Source organism: Trachinotus anak, unplaced genomic scaffold (genome assembly GCF_046630095.1).
Source record: "Trachinotus anak isolate AG129_WGS33_773 ecotype Australia unplaced genomic scaffold, CSIRO_AGI_Tana_v1 ptg000013l, whole genome shotgun sequence".
NCBI lineage: Eukaryota > Metazoa > Chordata > Actinopteri > Carangiformes > Carangidae > Trachinotus > Trachinotus anak.
The window spans coordinates 9,899,283-9,919,652 of record NW_027273864.1 but is presented as its reverse complement, the minus strand read 5'-3'; the positions used below and the strand labels follow the sequence as shown (position 1 = coordinate 9,919,652).

At 41.0% G+C, this 20,370-nt stretch overlaps 1 protein-coding gene across 1 annotated transcript; it reads right to left on the bottom strand.

Moving 5' to 3' along the window:
* Window positions 1-632: 632 nt before the first annotated feature.
* ell2 (elongation factor for RNA polymerase II 2) lies at window positions 633-20,369 on the bottom strand. The gene is made up of 12 exons (XM_071495513.1): window positions 20,130-20,369; window positions 16,997-17,044; window positions 15,806-15,930; window positions 15,529-15,692; window positions 11,063-11,322; window positions 10,383-10,507; window positions 9,582-9,654; window positions 8,817-9,498; window positions 5,000-5,063; window positions 4,366-4,537; window positions 3,602-3,646; window positions 633-3,483 (listed from the first exon to the last, which is right to left on the bottom strand). Exons 1-12 carry the CDS (start codon window positions 20,301-20,303, stop codon window positions 3,367-3,369), a joined length of 2,049 nt encoding a protein of 682 aa, XP_071351614.1. The 5' UTR covers window positions 20,304-20,369; the 3' UTR covers window positions 633-3,366.
* Window position 20,370: the final 1 nt, after the last annotated feature.

Sequence of the window (20,370 nt, the reverse complement as noted above, 5' to 3'; positions counted from 1 at the left end):
CATTGGGCCAAAACCACTACAATGTGGTGGCGAAGAGGGCTGCACAGGTAGTTCAGCTGTTGTGCTTGACAAACTCCAGATGTCCTGGCTGGTGGAGCCAGCATGGAGGGTGACTGCCTCCCTCTGCCTCATGTTTGCCAACTCAACAAGGTCCCAGAGGCACAAGAATCAAGATCAGCAGTCTGAAAACCCTCCAAGGCTGGACATACGAATGTTTTGAAGGACACTGTACGTGACATGCCATTCCTGAACTGGATAAATCACCTTGATCATGTTGTGGACTGATGACAGGTGGTGCTTCTGCTCTGCCCCTTGCATTAGTATTACCTTGTTTTTATTAAAACCACTGCTTTACAAACACCAGTATTTTATGATCTGGTGTCATCTCCCATCAGTGTGTCAGTGCTCCACTACTTTCTTTCTGGACTTACTCAGTAACCGGGGCATCAATTTCATACGCAGCTACTCCACTTCTTACCGCTGACCTCTGTTCATAACATTGCCTTTAAAAAAACAAAACAAAAAGGAACAAACACCTAAAAGCACATGGCATCAACAATATTTACAACCTTTTCAAACGACTGAAGGGGAAACCATAAAGGACATCAAAGAAATGAAAAAACACTTTCAGGTAAAACTTGTGATTTTCTTTTATTAAAATCTCTTACATATTTTCAGCTGGGAAGGATCAGATTTCACTCAAAATTCACTTGATTTTCAGTGGTTTCTCATATCTGAACAGTGCCGGGGTATTTTCTACTTTATCACTTGATCATTAAGACTCATAGCAACCCTCCTCTCTCCCATTCCTTCCACTATAATGACAAATTCATGTTGTTCAGATCCAACAAAAATCTTTGGAAGGCTGAGGGGAGGTCACAGGTGACGGACAACACTTCGCCGGCGACATAACTTTGTCAGAGTGACCCTTTGTTATTTGGTCTGAGAAGACTATTGGCAAACAGGACAGATAAACCACAACACTGAGTCTGTAGCCCACAGCAATGGTACATGTAAATCTCGAGTAGAGTCTGAACTCCTGTGGACATTTTATCATCTGCTGTTTTGACACCTCCAGGATACAAGTGTCGATTTACAACAAACAAGCTAAACTGAGTTTGTAATCAGGGTGAATTGATTCCGACAGCCGACAAAAACAGCCAGTCTACTGCAGAGACTGACTATTTGACAGAATGCCAAAATCAAAATCTATGTGAAACAGACCTGGCCAATATTAACTTACATTTCTATTTTGGGGGGGAATTTGGTACATTTTTCCCTATATGGGACACAAACACTTCCATGTTCACACTAGCTGAAAATATTTTATACTAGACTGGTAAGAAGGGGCTGATCACTACAAAAGTGGTTTCAACACCCTTTAATTGTTGACATTTCTAGGGGCACAGTGACTAAGTTCCTCTTCACATCCCCAAACGTAAAGGTGTTTACTTTTTCAGTAAGTGAAACATTTCACATATTCCTGTATTAATGGAATATGTTTCAAAATTAAACCCCAATCAGAAATTTTACTCAGTGGATGCTGTACCAGAAAAAAATCTTTAATTTTTGGCAAACATTCTAACACAGGTTTGTAAACAAATTTTCCCTTGTTGAAATAAAGATTTTATATAGAAGCGATTCATCCATCCATTGAACTTAATCGGTATCAATGTTGAAAAAAAAAAAAAAAAAAAAAAAAAAAGTTACTCCGAAACCTTTCACTTCTCTGCAGAACTCAAACTGAGAGTCAAATACATTGAACACTGTAATACAGATTAGTCCTCTGATGGATGACAAATTTTTGCTTCTTTCTAAAACAGAAACACAGACTGTTTGCCGCAGGATAAAGCTGAAGAGGTGGGCGCAGTCCTTTCCAGGGTTTAGAGATGAACCATTCTGGAAAATAAGGATCCTCTACATCTCTTCGATTAAGATCAGGTACTGTTACTCCAGCCAGGTTGATCCTGAGTGCTCTGGCTGGTCCAACACCATAGCAGCTTTTTTTTTTTGTTGTTGTTTTTCATATTTCTCACTTTTTTCCGAACATTTCTGCTTTTTTTCCTTTCACCTGTCACTCCACATAACACACAACCATACAAACACACACGCTCATACAATTTTTAACACTCCTTCCAGACTTAACAACCCTTCCTATTTCCACCGCTCGCTCACGCTCGCACGCCCACGCACACACACACACGCACACACACACACACACACACACACACACACACACACACACACACACACACACACACACACACACACACACACACACACACACACACACACACACACACACACACACACACACACACAACCTGTTTCCAGGCAGTTGTAGTTCCTTTGTGTTGCCTGTGGCCTCTAAGGGTCGGCCCGACTCGACGTATCCGAGTGTAAACACCTTAAGGCACCCATAATGCACCGTGAATATTGAACACTGTTGGTGCAGGGAATACTGCCCCCCCAATGACAGGGGATCATACTCCATTAATTCACCCCACCCTCCCCACCCCTCATGGTCATTACAACTAAATTTATAATCCATGCACACATACTGTTGTTGTTTCTCACTCAGCTCAACTGATTTCTCCTTCCCGTCTCATTTCCGTCCTCTTCAGCCTCAAACTCAGCAATGACAGCAATTTCTTGAAGCAGTGTTATCCAGTACAGTTTTGGGTGAAAAGAGAGGAAGTGAGCCAGAGGAGACATTTTTGCCAAATGAGATGACATAATGGATCTTGCGTGCAAAATGGCTTCACAAAGTCAAAACACATAAGGCCGCTGTAAATTTTTTTTTGCATTGTTTTCACGGAAAGTTAAACAATATATCATCTGCCTACTCTTCTTTTGCACTACGAGTCCCAAAATAAATAGATCTCCCTCTTTTTTTTTTTCACTTAAATACATGTTAATATTTTCTCTGATGCTCAAAAATACTTTTTTTGTTCTTTTTTTTGCCTCAAGATAAATCCTTCAAAAGTTAGAAGAGTTGAAGTTTTTCCCCAAACCCCATCACACATGCAGGCAGCTCCTTCCACTCGTACAGTGGTATGAAATTCCACAGGAGCTCATTGAGAAAGCGAAAGATGGGGGTAAAAGTCAAAGTGAGATTTTCAAGATTGCAGGCAACAACGAAGCCTGTGGAATCAAAGATTGGAAAAAGGAGGAAGGGATGAAGAAGGAAGAAGGATGAAGGATGAAGGGGGAAGGAAAGGGGAAGGAAAAGGGAAGGAAGTGGGAGGGGGGCTGTTGTGGAGGCAGTAACTGAAGGGGTGTTAATAAATAAGAGCCAGTTAGACACCCCCTCCTGGTTTGACACTCCGTTGTCAATACTGATTAGTTAAGATGTGTGCTGTGCTCTCAGCACCAGGCCTGGGCTCTGCGCTGGTCAAAATCAGCTATTAGCCGCTTGATGTGGGCCAACTTGTTGTGCAGGTACTCGCAGCGCTGTTTCTCCTCATGGTAGTTGGGGCTGTGCTGTAAAACAAACATGGACATAACATCAGATGACAGCTTTTACCCCGACAGCAGCTTCAGCTATAGTTGACAAAAACAAAACCTGATGGCAAACAGACAGAAGTCTGTAACTACTTACATGTTTCATTTTTTTATACTCTTTCAGCACTTCTTCTTGCACCTTCTGTAAAATATAAAAAATAGTGTTTAATAGTTTTACATGTTTGATGCAAATGTGCATCATTTATAAATATTATAAATTAAACATAGCATACTCATTATCAAATAGCATTTACTAATTTTGTAGGAAAAAGTGTTGATCCACTTATATTTAAGTTACACAGAAACCAAAACACTACAGATCTGTGTGGTAACTTGGCACAATAGCAGCAACCTGAACAGAGGCACAGAATTTCTAATGACATTTAACACAGAACAGCTGTGTGCTGCCTGGTGGCTGCAGAGCTCACTGGATAGAGGAACAGGTGTGGAGTGGTAGCAGCACAAATAATTTTGGTTCATTATAAAAAAAGCACATCCTTCACTTCCTGCCCCTACATAGCATCAGTGCACTATACGGTAATTCTGAATGGTCAAAAGTAACTAAGAAAAGGTCACATAGAGCATAATGTCTGCACTATGTATCATCATCATCATCATCTATGTTCCAGTGGTGGACAAAATGGTCCGAACACCAGCAAGGAGACGAACTGATACCATCTCCAGCATTTGTTTTTATAATTCAGGTCACAGTCACAACCCGTAACTGATATAATGACTTTAACCAGCTGTCTCATTTGACAGAATAAAGATGACAGAATGTGTCATCTTAAGATGACAAAGCAATCACGAATGTTCAATTAAGATCACACAGTATAGCACATTAAGCTGTTTCAATATGACCTGGTACTCTTTGGTGCCAGGTGCCAGCTTCCGACACTGGGCATCCAGCTGGGTAAAGCGGCGGGTGATGCTCTCCACACGGGCGTGCAGCAGGCGGTACTCATCATATTCTGCATTAAAGTCATCCTTGTAGTTTTGACGCTGGTCCGTGGACACCAACGGCGTGTATTTCCTGTAAACACAGAAGAGGAAATTAGACTCCACAAAAATTGCTCCACAGTTAGTATTCAAAAATCTCTGTTCAGTCATGTGTAGGCAGAAATCAGTACTCCAAAAAGGAGTAAACCTTTCTCTATTCAGGCAAAGTTGGAAAATCTGTTTACATCCTTTGAGCTTCTGTCTCTGATGTGCAATAGATAATATATTCCCTGCACTTATTACCAATGACACAGAGAGTACAAAACAATCCACGTACAGTGATGAAGAATACCAGACTGTACTTGAACACATCTGTGTTTATTGCTGTGTTTCCTGTGTCCTAATTCTCAAGTCTGTGTCTATTCTCAACATCCTGTTCAATGAAAATCAAATATTTCAAAATATGTGTTTTTTAATAATGTGCTGCAGAGAAGAAATGAGAAGCCTGAACAAGTGCAGGAAAATAGGAACTTTAGGGTCTATTAGGGTTACTCACACTGCATAGTCAGGCATCTCTATTGTGGAGGAGAATTCAGTGGACTGGACTGGCTTCTCTTTGTCTGGAGAGTCCGAGAGAAAAGAGTCACGTGTTAGAATGTTAACACTGCACTAATAATCCATAATACACAGTATCAATACTTTCAATAATAATAACAACAATAATAAACAGAATCAACACTCAGTTACTCCCGACAACTGTATTTAGCTGCATGATTATAGCAAAAATCCAAAATGGACCATGTATTAATTAAATTAAGTGTCACAGGGATAACCTTTTTGCAATGCATTTGTATTATATATGTGATTTTGTATTGGATTTCACCTAGTGGAGTCCGCTATACCATACAAAAATAGCTTGTAAATGAAGCATGAATGCAATGAAACTAACCCATGTGATATACGAAAAACAAGAGCTCCTGGCCTATTAGCAATTATTAAACCTAGATTTTTGCCAGAGAATCCAATGCACTACAATTAAGCTTATCTACCCTGTTTTGTCTGTGGGTGTAGATATGTATTTTCACAGAATCCCTGGTATATTAGACACTGCACCACAGGTGTGGTCAAATCCACCAAGAACAAACAAAGTATGATCTGCAAAAATTGCAGCATGCAAAGAGGACAGTTCTCAGAAAAATACTAGACAGACTACAGATCTGTCTGATCAGTCTGAGAGGAAACAGAGCATCTCAAATTACAACCACAACATTTACAATGTCAGCTCAACCAAATATAAAGACTACAAGACTACAGAGTAAAGATCAGCCATGCAGATCAGATTGATGCCTCAAAATCCAGTGCATCAGAGATCAAACTGCACATGCTTGGGTAAACTGTAAGAGACCGTACAGACATAACCACTGAAATATGGAGAGCAACAATTCAGTCAGTTACAACACATGCCAATGTTGCTTGAATTATACCTTTTTTTACACCTTAATTAGCGCATTTAAGGATTTTAAACCTGCTAAAAAAATAAAATAAAAAATGAGTTAGTCTTTCTGTTGTCAGAGGACTAAGTGGCTGTGAGACACTTCTGTGATTGTGTGTGGTTTTAAAAATTATGTTGGGGGTGCAGCTCAAAGGTGTAGCTGCAGTGTTTCTGGTTTAACCGGAACCATCCTTGGCAGGTAACAGGTCTGTTTACAGTGTTTGTGCTCCGAAAGATGTCACAGCACGGAAAAAGCAAGTTAAAATTTGCATGTTCACGCAGGTGTCATGTCTACATCACTGCCGATCTGAGCCGAAACTGATAAATACCTGTGATTACTGATAAGTCATTTGACCTAGGAGTGCCGACTGTTTTGTGCATCCTTTTGGAAGCAAGGAGTTGTTTTTAGTATCCATGTTTCTTTGTCATTTAAAGTCCTGGTTTGATTTGTCCACAAAATAGCAGATGAAGGCAGCACTCTGAAGCCAGCAGGGAGCAGAAGAACTCCAAAACGTTACATTACATAACATTTATTCATTTAGCACATGCTTTTATCGAAAGCGACTTACAAGTGAAGGACATCACTAAAGGTTCAGTGCAGTAGGAGACCTTGGCATAAGTACTAATTACTACATCACTTCAATAAATGCCAGAAGATTAGGTAAAGAGGTGCACCAAAAGTGCATAGTAAGAGCTAGTTAGGAATTTTAAGATGTTAGTTGGAGAGGATGTAATCTCAGGAAAGATGAGTCCTCAAGAGATTCTTGAAGATAGAAAGGGACGCCTCTGCTCTGATAGCATTCTGGCAATCGCTTTGCGTGCAGGTATGGCAATGACGGACAACATTCCTTGGAGGAACGCAGTGGCCAAGAAAGAGCATAAGCCTGTATAATTGAGTTCAAGTACATGGGTGCAGACCCAGAAGTCACTCTAAAGGCAAGCATTAGTGACCTGAATTTGATTCGGGCAGCCATGTGTAGGTCGATGAGTAGTGGAGTGACGTGGAATTTTAGGCTGATCGGAGATCAGACAGACTGTCACATTCTGGACCATCTGTAAGGGTTTCACTGTGCGTAAAAGGAGGCCCGCCAGAAGGACATTGCAGTAGTCGAGGCCACAGATAACCATTGCCTGGACCATGAGCTGGGTGGCATACTGAGTCAGGTAAGGCCTGATTTTTCTTATGCTGTGAAGTGCAAAATGACACGTCCAGGAGACGAATGCAACGTGGTCAAGGGAAAAAAGGTGACTGAACCTGACATATCATACCCATTTTTAGTTTAATGCATAATTAGGCAACAGAAATATTGTCAACCCACTGACTTTTTTAACAGCAGACATTCTGACTTGTCATAGAAGAAAAAAGCGCTGGTGTTATGCAAAACATTAACAGCAGCTTTGTTTTGTTCAAGTGTCCCACTAACACATGACAATGAGCCAGCATGAACAATACAAGAACCCTGAAAGTGAAGCAGCTAAATGTCATTTTGTAAACCTGTGCTTTTCCTACTGCAATATATCAAACTATCTTATCAAAAGTATTTGTATTTCTTCACATCCAACAAGTTTTTTTTCTGTTTGGTTTGGTCCAAACAAACTCCCAAGAAAACACCAAGATTTAGCAGCTGGATATTTGGATGTGTGTTTAGAGCTTGTTTGCTAATGACAGTTATCCTCTCCTGCTGGTAAAATGGGGGCTGATTAATTAAGCTACATTAGGCTGCTGTTATATAATATGACATGCAGTAAAGGACTTGAACCTGGGACTTGTCTGCTCGTTGGGTTAGCACCTACATGGTGTGCGTACTAAACACTCAGCTATTGGCTAACGCCTCCATCAGATTTGATCCCCTGGTCCATTTGTTACAGAGAGGAGGGCTTCTCTGCAGATAATTCAGTTGCCTGTACAAACATCCTGAACATCTGGTTCATCAGTTATCAGAGAAACAAAGGTAAGGTGTCTCAGTTTCCAGCCATTCCAAGATGCCCTGTGTCCGCCGTACAGCATTGGTGACTCACTTAATTTTAACTCACCCTGCTTTATTCTCTGCTTCCACATGCTAATTGCTGGTCTGTGTTTTACGGAGGGGAGGACAACCCTGCGGATTATTTGGCTGCTGGTAAAAACCCCCCAAATGTCTGATTCATAAGATAGCAGTTACTTAGATTAGCAGTTTTGGTTCCCACTTGTTACCTGATGGTCTGTGTCCACCATACAGCGTCGCCGAAACACTGACTTTAAATGTGAAACTGCTTTCAGTGCTTGTCACGGTTATAATCACTGGGTCTGTTTATTTTGGAGAGGAGAAGATCTATGCGATAACAGAATCGGACGGACAGATGAGATTATATGGGGGCCCATCGGGATTTCAAACAAAATTATGGTAAAATTATAATCAACAACCAGTAATGACTGAAAGCACTGACCTTGAAGAAATTAAACCTGGCTGCACTGACAGTCTCAAACCGGTTGTGTCCATTAGTATTCAATGACTATCTCTATCTCTATCTATCTACGATATTTGAGTTCAGGTAAAAACCTCATGACCGACTGACACTGAAGGAATCCAAACCAGGAGAAGCGTACGGCAATGGTGGTGAAGACAAGAACTCCCATGATCCCATGCTATTTCATGACGTCATCCAATGCTGTCTTTTGTTATCGTTTTGATTGAGAGACCCCTAGGAGGCAGAAGTTTAAAGATGTCCGCTCAACTAAATGAACACACTGGTGTAAATTTTTAAAAAGCTGATGTCTTGATGTGGGAAATGGTTGATAGTAACATGAGGTGGGCTAAACGTGCAATGAAAAAGCTGGTATGGTCATTTAAGTCTTGAGATGTGTGGTTCACTGGTGCAAATAATTAAGATAGAAACACACCTTGATCTTTATGGGGATTTTTGTTGATAACTTCTCTCTTCTCCTCCTCAGCACTGCGTCTCTTTTTGGCTTTACGACACTCCTCAGCCCGCTCTACCACAATGGGAGGACTACTGCTGCCTTTTTCAGACCGTTTCCCTTTCTCCTTCTCTCGATCTTTGTCTTTGTGCTTCTTGGATTTCTTTTTGACCTTCTTGTTGGAACTGCTGGACAAAGGAGGGCTGGTGATGACAGTGGAGGTAACTGTGAGTGAGGTGCGAGGAGGAGGGCTGGGGGAGGAGGCTGGTGTGGGAATTGGGGCTGGGTGCCGAAAGTGGTCCTGCAGGGTCCTCTCTGAGGAGAAAGGGCTGGGTGAAGGGTCCCTGCAGGAGGAACTCTGGTCCATGGGCAGGTCCTGAGTCCCGCAACCCTCTGGGGTGCTGGGTGAATTGGAGTTGGAAGCTGGGCTGGGCTGCTGGTGAGAGGGTGCAGGAGGGTGGGAAGAAATAGGGAGATGGGTGGGAGGGCCCGAGGTGACGTTGGAGGGTAGGGACGAGCGTTTAGAGCTGGGGCAGCTCTCATCCTCATGGCGGTCAGAGGAGGAGGAGGATGAAGATGCGGCTGGCCCTCGATTGCTGAGGTGCGAGATTCGGGCTTTCTTGGGTGCCAGTGGATCTATGAAGTCAAAGTCTGGCTGGCGCTTCTGTAGGAAAACACCCAGAATTTAGGAGAAAATTGCATACTTCACGGTGGGTGTGTGTTTTTAGATTGTATTTGTTCAGGTACCTGGGGTGATGTAGGGACACTGTCTTTGGGAGAACTGTTTGATGAGAGTGTCTCAATAGGAAGACCTAATTTGCTGTTTAAGAAAGGAAAGAATGGTGTCAGTGTGGAACTGTAATAGAAAACAAAGAGCACATTAGGGGCCAGTACTCAGCGGTGACTCAGAATAAATCTGAGTCACTGCGTTGAAGGATGGCCAGAAAGGTTATTGCAGAACATTATGATGTCACAGTGAAGTTGACTTTTGACTGTTGGGATATAAAATGTCATTGCTTCATCATTTTATCCTAGTGGACATTTGTGTTAAATTGTGTCATAATTCTTGAGTTATGGCCAAAAATGTTTTTTGTGAGGCCTCAGTGACCTTTGACAATCAAATTCTAATCAGTACACCCTTGAGGTTATGTGAATGTTTGATACAAAAGTTCAGGTATCAGAATCGGGAAGGAAAAAAATCAGAACATTTCTAATATGGTCACCTTAAATTCATGTCTGTTACAATGTGCTTCAGTGGTAACAGTTTTTCCAATGCAGCAATGTAGTGTAAGCCACTTCTCCACTGTCCATCAATTAGCCAACAGTCTATATAACAATACAGCCACAATCAAAATAGGTCTGTTCTCAATGGTTATAAGTCAGGTAACAGTAACCTTCAACCCTCAGGGAGCGGACTATCACTTTACGTGGGGGCAAATATTCAATAGTACTTATATAGAAAAAAATTGAAATACTTTATTAGTTTAACAAAGTTGTTCTTTAAGCTGTAAGAGTGTGATTAAAATGCCTAATTGGCAGTTTCTGTACCGAGCCAGGATCCGGTCAACCTGGGACTTCTCATCTTCAGAATAGCCAGGCCAGTCTCGCTGGACATCACGGTAAATAAAGTCCTTCAATGAGTATATGTTGTCTTTGGGGTTCAGGTTCGCTACCTGTTTCACACACACACACACACACACACACACACACACACACACACACACACACACACACACACACACACACACACACACACACACACACACACACACACACACACACACACACACACACACACACACACTCTCAAAGTTAAACTATGACAGCATGTCAAACATAAACATGAATAGAAACTTCACATTTCCTGTGCAGGCCGAACATCTGTGCATGCAAATACTATTTAACGATTCTAACTTTTCAAAGTAAATGAAGCATTATACTGCAAACTGGATTTCCTCAGGTGGTCTCATGTACCTCGATCTCAAACTTAAGTGTCAGAGGATCTCAGGGACCAAATTAGACACTTGAAGAACACAGGTACTCATGTCAAAACCCCAAATATCAGCTTTTGCAAAAACTAAAGTTATTAATGTTGGATTTTTCTGTATAAAGAGAGGACATGTCAAAAACTAATCACTTGGGGCACTTCTCTTCTAAGTTACTGTTTCAATATTGACAAGGTATACTATGACATTCAAAAAAGCCACCAACATGACACCTTACAGTACCTGTTGCAAGGTAGTCCCCAGTGAGTTTCGGTCTTTCTGGTTGATACCGTCCCGCTGCAAACGGGCAAGCACTTCCAGCTTCTTGTAGGACCTCAGAGCCAGCAGGTGGATGATGCGGTCCCGGAACGGCCGCTGAGACACGGGGTTATTGGAAAGGCACTTGCGAATAGTGTTGGCTGGGTTGATAGGTGTGGAGCGCTTACGCTCTGGGACCACCTCTGGGGTTGATAGTGCAAGCTTACGGACATGGACTTGCTTTCCTGGAAACAGAGGGTAAAGACAAAGTTCAACACCTCTCCTCTGCAGGGCAGTTAATCACCACATGCTGTTCTGCCATTTGGACAGATAATGGCAGGAATTTGCTCAACAATCATCCTGTGTAAAGTATTCACCTCACTTACTAAAATTGTTCTCATATGTTCATACAAACATTTACTGCCCGTCCAATGATGGTAAAAAATGGGAGCTTAAGGACATGTGGAGTCAGATTCTGGTCAGCTGTGTGGCACTAACCTCAAAAGAGAAAAATTCTCATCTGTCCTTAGATTCAGAGGGGCCATTAAAACTGCATGTCTGAAACTGCATGCAAATGTGCTTAGACCAAAGAGTGGCTGTGAAATATACCTGGAATTATTGCTGTTCATAACCAACCTATTATCTGTTGACTGATGAGATCAGTTCAACTGATCAAATATCCTGGCACATCAGCACCATCTAATCAGGTATTCTCTGCCGGGAGTCTGACAGATAACAGACTGCGCACCAGACTAAGCCCCCAGCACGTCTGAATAAAAACCAGTCGACAAGCTGTCCGTTATGCCGAGGATTGAAGTAGGCATGGCATGTTTATTTTATTTTGAGGGTTAATGCCAGTCTGACTCTGTCTCACAAGCAGAAGTGCTCCTGCTTTTTTTTTTTTTAAATCACATGTAGAACTGACCTTCACAATAACCTCATGAAATTATAACATAGTGCTTTTTGTATGTTCCTGTAACTTTTTATACAACAACTTGGTTAAAAGGATCATCACCTTGTGCGATCTGCTGGGAGGAGCTTCTTTCCTGCCTGTGTGTGTCTGTGCTTGTCTGTCTCGCTCTCCGCTTAGACACTCCAGATTATTCAAGTCCACTTAAACCCTTTTTATTGGTATTTTTTAATGGATGATTACAGACACTCATCTATTCTTAACACTACATTTAATCTGGGAAGTTAACGGTTAATGGTCAGTCAACAAGTGTTGGTCAGAAAACTAATTTAAAAAACATCCCCTCCAAGAATATTTAATAGACTGAGGAAGTTGAAATGAATAAAGTCCAAATTCGATTTCAATTGAACCTTGGCAACTGGTTCTATTTTTTATGAATTATGAATGGTTCCTGATATCTCAATTTAAATAAATGTCAAGCAGAAACTACCTGCTTTTGTTGTGCCAGATACCTTTACCTTTTCAGTTTTTTTTAGCAAGGAGGTCCCAAATGTCCTAATGTTGACCATCAAAGAGTTGGTCACAAGTAATAGAACCCACCAAACTACACTATACACTGGACTGTCGTTCTAAGAATGAACTTAAGAGTTGTTTGAAAAACTGATTTCTATAAAAGTGCCTAGGTGACCAGAATGCAAGACACCTCTGTTGTGTGTTGCTGAGCCATGTGCTTAGTCATGATGCCTGCACATTCCTCTATACTGCTTCATGGCTATTATGAAATTCTAAAGCTCTTTAAGAGATTAAGGTTAAAGAGAGGAAGAGAAAGGAAAAACTCCCCCCTCCCGCCTCGTTAAAAAGCAGGACTAGTAGCAACGTGAGGAGGTTCACACAGTTGTCTAACAGGGAAATAACAGATTACTACAGATGAAAAGTTTAAGTCTTTAAGTGTTGTTGTTCAGAAATGATCAGTCTGTACAAGAGAACAGATAGAGAACAACAGTGTAGTAACTTAGAATAATAAATGCTATGGCATTCGAAATGACAATGGTTGTGCAGCTTTTATTAGAAGATACAGGCTACAGACAAAGATAAAAATGCAAGTTACAGACCGTTACCTCAAATTAACAGCCTGTGAAACAAGAAACTAAAGGCCCCTTTTGCATTAGTAAATAGGGTGCCTACTCCAAAACAGCTGCCACAAGCTACTGTCCCACCCCTTTTTCTCTGCTGCTCCTCTCGTTTCCCAGTTTCTAACTGGGCCAATGTATGCAAATCTATCCCCAGAGCCCAGAAAACATGCCTGAGGACATTTTAACTCTCGTTGAACATTTTGTGACCTTAGCTAGACTTCTGATTCTGGTTTGACAAAGGAAGTCTTTGACAAGGACTTAGATCTGACAAACTAGTTCTGACTACAAAGATGTTTAAGTTGGCTTTGTACAGTGCATAAATAACAACTATAACAAGCAAATACATAAACAACATGATATTATTTTGACTGGTTGAGTGATTTTGCACAATATTCTGGGGTGAAACGAACACTACACAGAGTGCTTAAATGGTAACTCTACCATTGATAAAAGTTATGTTGGCAATCTCAGTGATGACCCATCACCTGTTTCCAGAGTAGAGAGGATCTGCAGAGCTTTCTCACTGCTTTAGTACATATCCAAATTATGTTAAATTTCGGTTTCATGTCTCTTACGTACATTTTCTCACTCACATTTTCTCTCATTAACTGGCTTTGAGATTTATTTTAACAGTCAGGATGTTGGTTTCATTAATGTCCTTTAAACATTAATATTAACTGTAAATTAAAAGCTGAAATTAATAGAATTGTTAATTCCCAATCATAATATTTATACTTAGGACCACCAGTGCCTGCTTGCATATAAATAAATAGTGAACACAGGCTGTTGAAGCTTTAAGGTTTCTGTTTGACCAGCCAACAACAAACTCCACTATGACAGCTCCTGACCAGCGGAAAGATAACACATCAAGAGCAGCGACTTTTTGAGGCCATGTGAAATAAATGCTACTTAATTGTTATATTTTTAATCAGTTCTGGACTTTTATAGAAATTGTAGGTATGTCTTGTAATTTGTCCATTGAGTTAAGATTTTTAACCAAAATGAAGTTTAATCCAGGTGTAAGCACAACTGCCTTATTCAATTCACCAAGCAAAATAAACAAAGGACCCCTCTGTCACAGTCAACTGGCTAAAAGCAACAATGCATGTGTGGTAATTTGCACATAAAGCGGGGAAGTGAGGTCTGATCACAAGTGGTCACTCGAGATGCATGTGGACATGCATTTTGATGCCAAGTGTAAACTGACGTACTTAAAGCTGTCCACTTGTGATCAGATCGCCTGAGACAGGATCTGAACAGGGCCTTTGGTGGCCAAACCATTTCCATATTAGAGACTAAGTGACGCTACTCCTTCTATAAGACTAAAAAAAACATAAACTGAGAATAATGGAAGAAGGAAGGAAAGGGAAAGAACACTGTTGTGACACTGAGTCACAACAGTGTTCTTTTGGCACAAAGTATTACATCCAGCGGTCGGTTCAACTGAATATTTTCCATCATTGAATTAACTTTTTTAAAACTATAACGGTATATTCTGAGGGTCGTGTATAATTTTGACAGATTAGAACACCGAGGCCGATCTACTGTAACGTTAAGTAATTCACACCAACTGTGTCAAGTCCATGCAGACCAGGAGCAAGGTCTGAGTTCAAGCTGGGCTACAGCAGGTCAATTGGGTTCAGTTTCGCTTATTGTAAATGGTTTTTTCAAATTTTAATTGTATTTATCTAATTCTGTAAAACTTAATCGCTCATATTTTTCTGTTTAGGCATAATGGTCACTGTGTTTTAGTGCCCTCCACTGTCACTGCAGAAATAATCCATTCATTCAGTCTACTTTGTGTGGAGTGATGTTTGGTCTGTATGTTAAATTTTATTGTGATCGAGTTGTTTTTGAAAATTAAACAGGCTATGTTTCATTATCATTAAATCCTGAAAATTAAAATGGCGGATAATAATAAATTATGATATAATTTTTGTGACCTTCTCTGTCAAAATACACATCCCTTGCCTTACCTGCACTGAGTTGGATAAGACATATGAGACTGAGACTGACAAGCCAAATTAGATTTAGATTAGATTACTTTTTCTGTGTTGCATGTGTGACTCATGCACTGAGTGGCGCAGCAGACTGGAAACTGGTTTAAGCCTTTTATGTATCATTTCGGCAGGTTATGTTGCAATAAAACAGAAAAAGCCCTTAGGCCCTTATCAGTTAGACTCATAATCTGGAAAAAACTGAGACGGCATAATGGCTCAGTCAGTCCCAATAATGGCTTTGAATAGATACAGGCTGTCAGCTTTCACCTATTCAGTCCCTAAAAAGGGGCCAAATTTGAAAAGAGGAGAGGTGCTGATAGAATGTAAAGCCATGCTGCCATGTTGGGATACAACCTGGCATCTGTTTGTGGCAGTTACAGATAAGGGAGACCTCAGTGAGGGCCTTACCTCTGTACTGGCCCCCAGGCTTGATGACTTTGGTCCCGCGTTCACGTGTGTCCTCCACAGCCTGGGTCATGCGTTCCCGGGTCACCTGGTAGGAATCGTTAGTGGCGCACACTGTGACCTTGTCCTGTACCGTTGCCAACAATGCCAGGTGTGAGGCCCCTGAGCTGGAGACAAAGAGGGAGTATGAGAAAGAAATGTGAGGCAGAGAGGGATTACGTTCTAGCAACGTGTGGTAAGACAGTAACAGTTGATTCAGCTGACCAGTGATTACCATTACCTCGACACATACTGATGGATGCACTCAAAGCTTCCCTGAGGGTTGTCCTTGCCCACATTAGACAGGTAGAAATCAAAACTGTTGAAGGTCTCTGACGAGGAATTGGTCTTCGGTATTTTAATGCGCTATGAAAAATGTACATAAAAATGGAGAATAACAGCTTACAGTATCTATTCATACCTGGATGTATGAGAAAATTAACTGAGGTGAATACACATGCTTGATTTATGACTATAAAACTGAAATAAGCTAAATGCAAACATGTCATAAAACACATTCAATACTTGCATGGGGTTTCACCATACAGATCACTCTATGTTTATGCACTGTACAGAGGTAGTATCTACATCTCAACTATGCAAAGTGATGTGAACAACATGGAAGCTAGCACAAGACAGGAAGGGCTCTTGAGGTCTCAGCGGCTAAGAGGATGCTGTATGTGAGTCATGTGCATCATGGAATACAAGCAGTTAGGGCTGAAGAATTAATGAAAATATTATGTCACAACAGTTAACTCATATCACAATTACAATCTCTGTCAAAATAACAGCAATATGATTTCAGCCCTACTAGCAGCTGAAAAAAAAAAAAAAAAAAAAGTAAAAATGACAATGATGAGATTTTAGCTCGGGCCCCTATACCAAATAAACATCTTCCCTTACATCTGGAGAATATCATACTCTCTAATTGTTCCTTTCAAAAAAAAAAAAACAAAACATAACAAAAACAAAAAAACTAATGCAGATCTTGCGATCTGGATATTGCCTTTGGTCATACTGGGATTTCGATAACATCACAATTGATTGTTCAGTTCTAGTTTGTGCCTCTCTAACCAGTTCAGCTGACAGTTTGCATAGAGGACACAGGTTGTATGACAAATCCTAAATTAATTACCATGACAAAATTAGCTTTCTATCTTTCTATTCAGCTAAATAATGATTTTTTGAAGCAATATAAAACAGCCAATACGGTGGAGGGTAAGATATGCTTAAGTACATACTGTGTGTTATTGCCTATTTTATTTTATTTTGCATTGTATTTTTTCATACATAATTACTGTATAATCTGATCACTTAAGAAAAAAAATGAGGGTTTTATCTATTCCACATTGAGAATTCACAATCTGGGATGAGATGACTCATCTGACAGAAATCTTATGGAGAGAGAGAGAAAAAAAAAAAAGGTACTTACCCCTTGGAGTCCCTTGAATTGTATTGTTGGCCGCAAAGAAGGTACATTCTGAAAGTACAAAGAAACAACAGTTTAACCTTTACATCACTGTAAATTAATTGGGAGATGATACTAGCTGGGTATGTAACAAAGAACAGCGACACAAAACCAAAATAAAAATATAGTCCTGTAAAACCTGTAGAACATGTTACACTACTTGACTGACACTTCAGAACTCAAAACATTTGGTCGTAGAAACAGCAGAGCCTTAGGGTCCCATCACACCAAGCACACGTCTTTACTAGCACCGACAAAGGCTGACTGAGCAAACACTGTCCTTACATATTCTGTTCAGGTTCCACTCAAACATAGTTTTAAGACTAAAGCTGACAGCTAGCTGATGGCTGACATCCACATACCTTCTTGTGTCTGTGTGAAAGAAAATGACTAGGCAGTCATCTGGTCAATAAAATGTCAGTAAATATATAACAAATGTTTTGTCTAACATCCAGTCTAAAACTGAAAGCCAATGCAGTTTACAATCAAATAGAATGAAAAAGCAACAAATCCTCAGAAGTGACATGCTTGTGCTAGAGAATGATTGGGATTTTTATTTGGGAAAAAAAAGATTGATTGATTGATTGATTATCCAAAATGGTGCTGTTATCTTCCTGTCAAACCATAAAGTGATTAATCAACAAACAATTTCAGCTACAGTCTGAAGCACCTTCAACTAGCAGAGGCCAACTCATGCTCATTGGGACAAGTGAAACAATAAGGGCCAACTAGTGCCAGTTGTGCTGCAGAAACCAGAGGTGACTGTCAGCCACAAATACTTGATGACAGTCCACTAACAGCCAACATTGGTCTCAGTGTCTAAAAGCCCTTAAGTTTTAATCTACAGAGAGACCATGTGAGTCAACTTTACCCACATCTTCTTAGGTAGTGAGGTAGGTAAAATTGTTTGCTTTTATCTGGCCACAAGTGGTGGAATTTGGACACCAGTCAAACACAGGAGATATTTTGAAGAGAGTATTTGTGAAATGTCTTCATCTTGTGTAGGTCCGCAGGTTTGTGGTCGGTGGCTACTTGAAATGCAGTTGACAGCCACAATTATGCAGTGGCTGCTCTGGCGCAGTATAGGTTAGGACAGGAAAGCATGGGACTCACAGCAACTGGTTCACAGAAGAACCAGTTGGCCAGATCATAGACTTCGGAGACGCTGTGTGAACTGGTTTGGGGTTCAATGTGCATTTTATTAACGGCATCTCTATGTTCCTGGATATTAAAACATGATTGCTAGCTCATACGCGAAATAATATGCAGGTAATTCAGGATACTTTTAAATCAGACTGAAAGAACTATGTCATGGTTGTTAAGGCTAAGCTACTCCAAGCCACTGACTGACTCCCTCCCCCACTATCCATACGCTCACTCAAACAGACACCAACCAGTCCACACACACACACACACACACACACACACAGACACACACAGTTCTGATCACATTTCACATCACCACAGAAAGACAAAGATAGCCAGCTACCATAGTTCGATGACTGGTTGAGCTACAACGCACATTACTGAGAGGGAGAGAGAAACAAAAAGCAGGCAGTTTTGGCTGCTCAGTCAGCAAGAGATGGCAGGCTGCCGTTCAATGCAGCGTACAGACCAACATTACCACATCCAATAAGGTTGTAGCATGGCTGTCACAAAAGAATTCCTTCAATTTAGTGATTACTCGGATTACCAGTCCTCATAATCTGACTAAATAACACATACATACATACATACACACACACACGCTATGTGCCATAAAAAATAAAATAAAAAAAAACCAGTTGCAAAAACCTCTGATCACTATAGCCCAATGCATCAGCCCTAAGTCGAGATCTAGGCCCAGTCACTGTGTTATGTAACAGAGTTGTTGTTGGCAGAGTTAAGGTCAGGTAACTTGGCTTCAGGCCCCTTCAACTCAAGACTGCAGAGACCTCTCCAGATTAGTTCACCAGTGTAGGACCTCAACAAGATTACGCCATTTGTAAAGTTCAAGATTAACAAGTTATATTTAATCTGCACAGGTATGCAGTGTCCTATTTGCACACCTAAGTTTCAAAAGCCTCTCAATGACCGGTGGTGACAGGCTCTGAGGTGAAATGCAGTACATCTGATTAAGTAGAATACATTGTACACTGAGCAAAATGACGCTAAGATGACGAAGGACAATTATCCTACTATCTTAAAAATAAAGATTTCGTTGCTGCTAGATACTATATGTTTGCAACTGCTGGCCCCTTTTTCCCTCATGCAAAATTCAGCTATTTGTCAAACAAGCCCAAACTGAATATTAGTCCGTTGCTCACGGAGTTAGCTTACATCCTGTATAGCTCCAGTGTGGCAGCTCGTCTGACTGCTACATTTCTAACAATACGTTAAAAAACCCTGCTATAAAGTGATGAGTCTGACTAGGTGCTTTATATGCCTGCCAGGTTGAGATGTTAGGTTTTAGGATTACCCCCAACTTCTAACCATATGGTAGGCTGGCCAGCCACCGACAAGCTCACATTAACGCCACTAACTTGTAATCAAGTTACATTATCTTTAATTTATCCGTAACGTTGTATTTCCACCCTGCCCCCGACGCAAATACAACCTCGTCGTATTTACGTCCAGGTTAGTTAACTGAGCGTTTGTGTTAAACTCTCAGCTTGTGAGTCTGCAGGAGTCTGTTGACGAGTGTATCCGTCGATATGAAATTACCACTTTCCTAATTTGGTCAAAGTAACGTTAGTTTGGCAAGAAAAAAAAAAGGTCTTGCTGGCCAGCACAGCACAGGGGACTAACGTAGAGCTAACGCTAGCTAATCAGTGTCTAACTTTACCCACAGGTTTTCTATGTTAAATAATTATTGTCAGTTCGTAAAACCCGATCAGGACATAAGGCCAAAGCCTCATTTATCTTCTTCAGCTTTTTAATTTAATGACACAAAACTGATATAATAAAAAAAAACCAAGGAAAAACTCGCACTGTCAACGGCTTAGCTAACTTTGTAGCTTTAGCTGTGCGTGGCAGTTGGGCTTCCCAGCTGAGACGAGCCGTGTCAGCCCGACAGTACAAGCTCATTTTAACTGAAATAAAAGCCGCTTTCACTCACCATACAACTTTGGTAGCTCTCTATCGCTCTCAGTGCTGTCTCGGTCAATTTGACGTGCAGTACGGTGACTCTTTCTGGTTTCTGTTGGCCACAATTTAATCCGTACCTCCCATCCTCGGAGAGCGCCGCCATCTTTACCAGCCCTCCACCATCGTCCCTCTGAGGCTGAGGCATTTAGCAGCCCGGACTCCCTGTGCGCACTGTGAGCCGGGGAGGGACTTCAGCTGCTGCCTACAGGGCT

What these genes read in the sequence shown, in the direction of transcription:
- ell2 (XM_071495513.1), bottom strand. Translation starts at nt 20,303, where the DNA reads ATGCCTCAGCCTCAGAGGGACGATGGTGGAGGGCTGGTAAAGATGGCG. An exon ending in GCCTGGGGGCCAGTACAGAG is followed by an intron (nt 11,323 to 15,528) that starts GTAAGGCCCTCA and finishes CTCTGTTTCCAG; the next exon opens with GAAAGCAAGTCCATGTCCGT. An exon ending in GTTGACCGGATCCTGGCTCG is followed by an intron (nt 9,655 to 10,382) that starts GTACAGAAACTG and finishes TTTCTTAAACAG; the next exon opens with CAAATTAGGTCTTCCTATTG.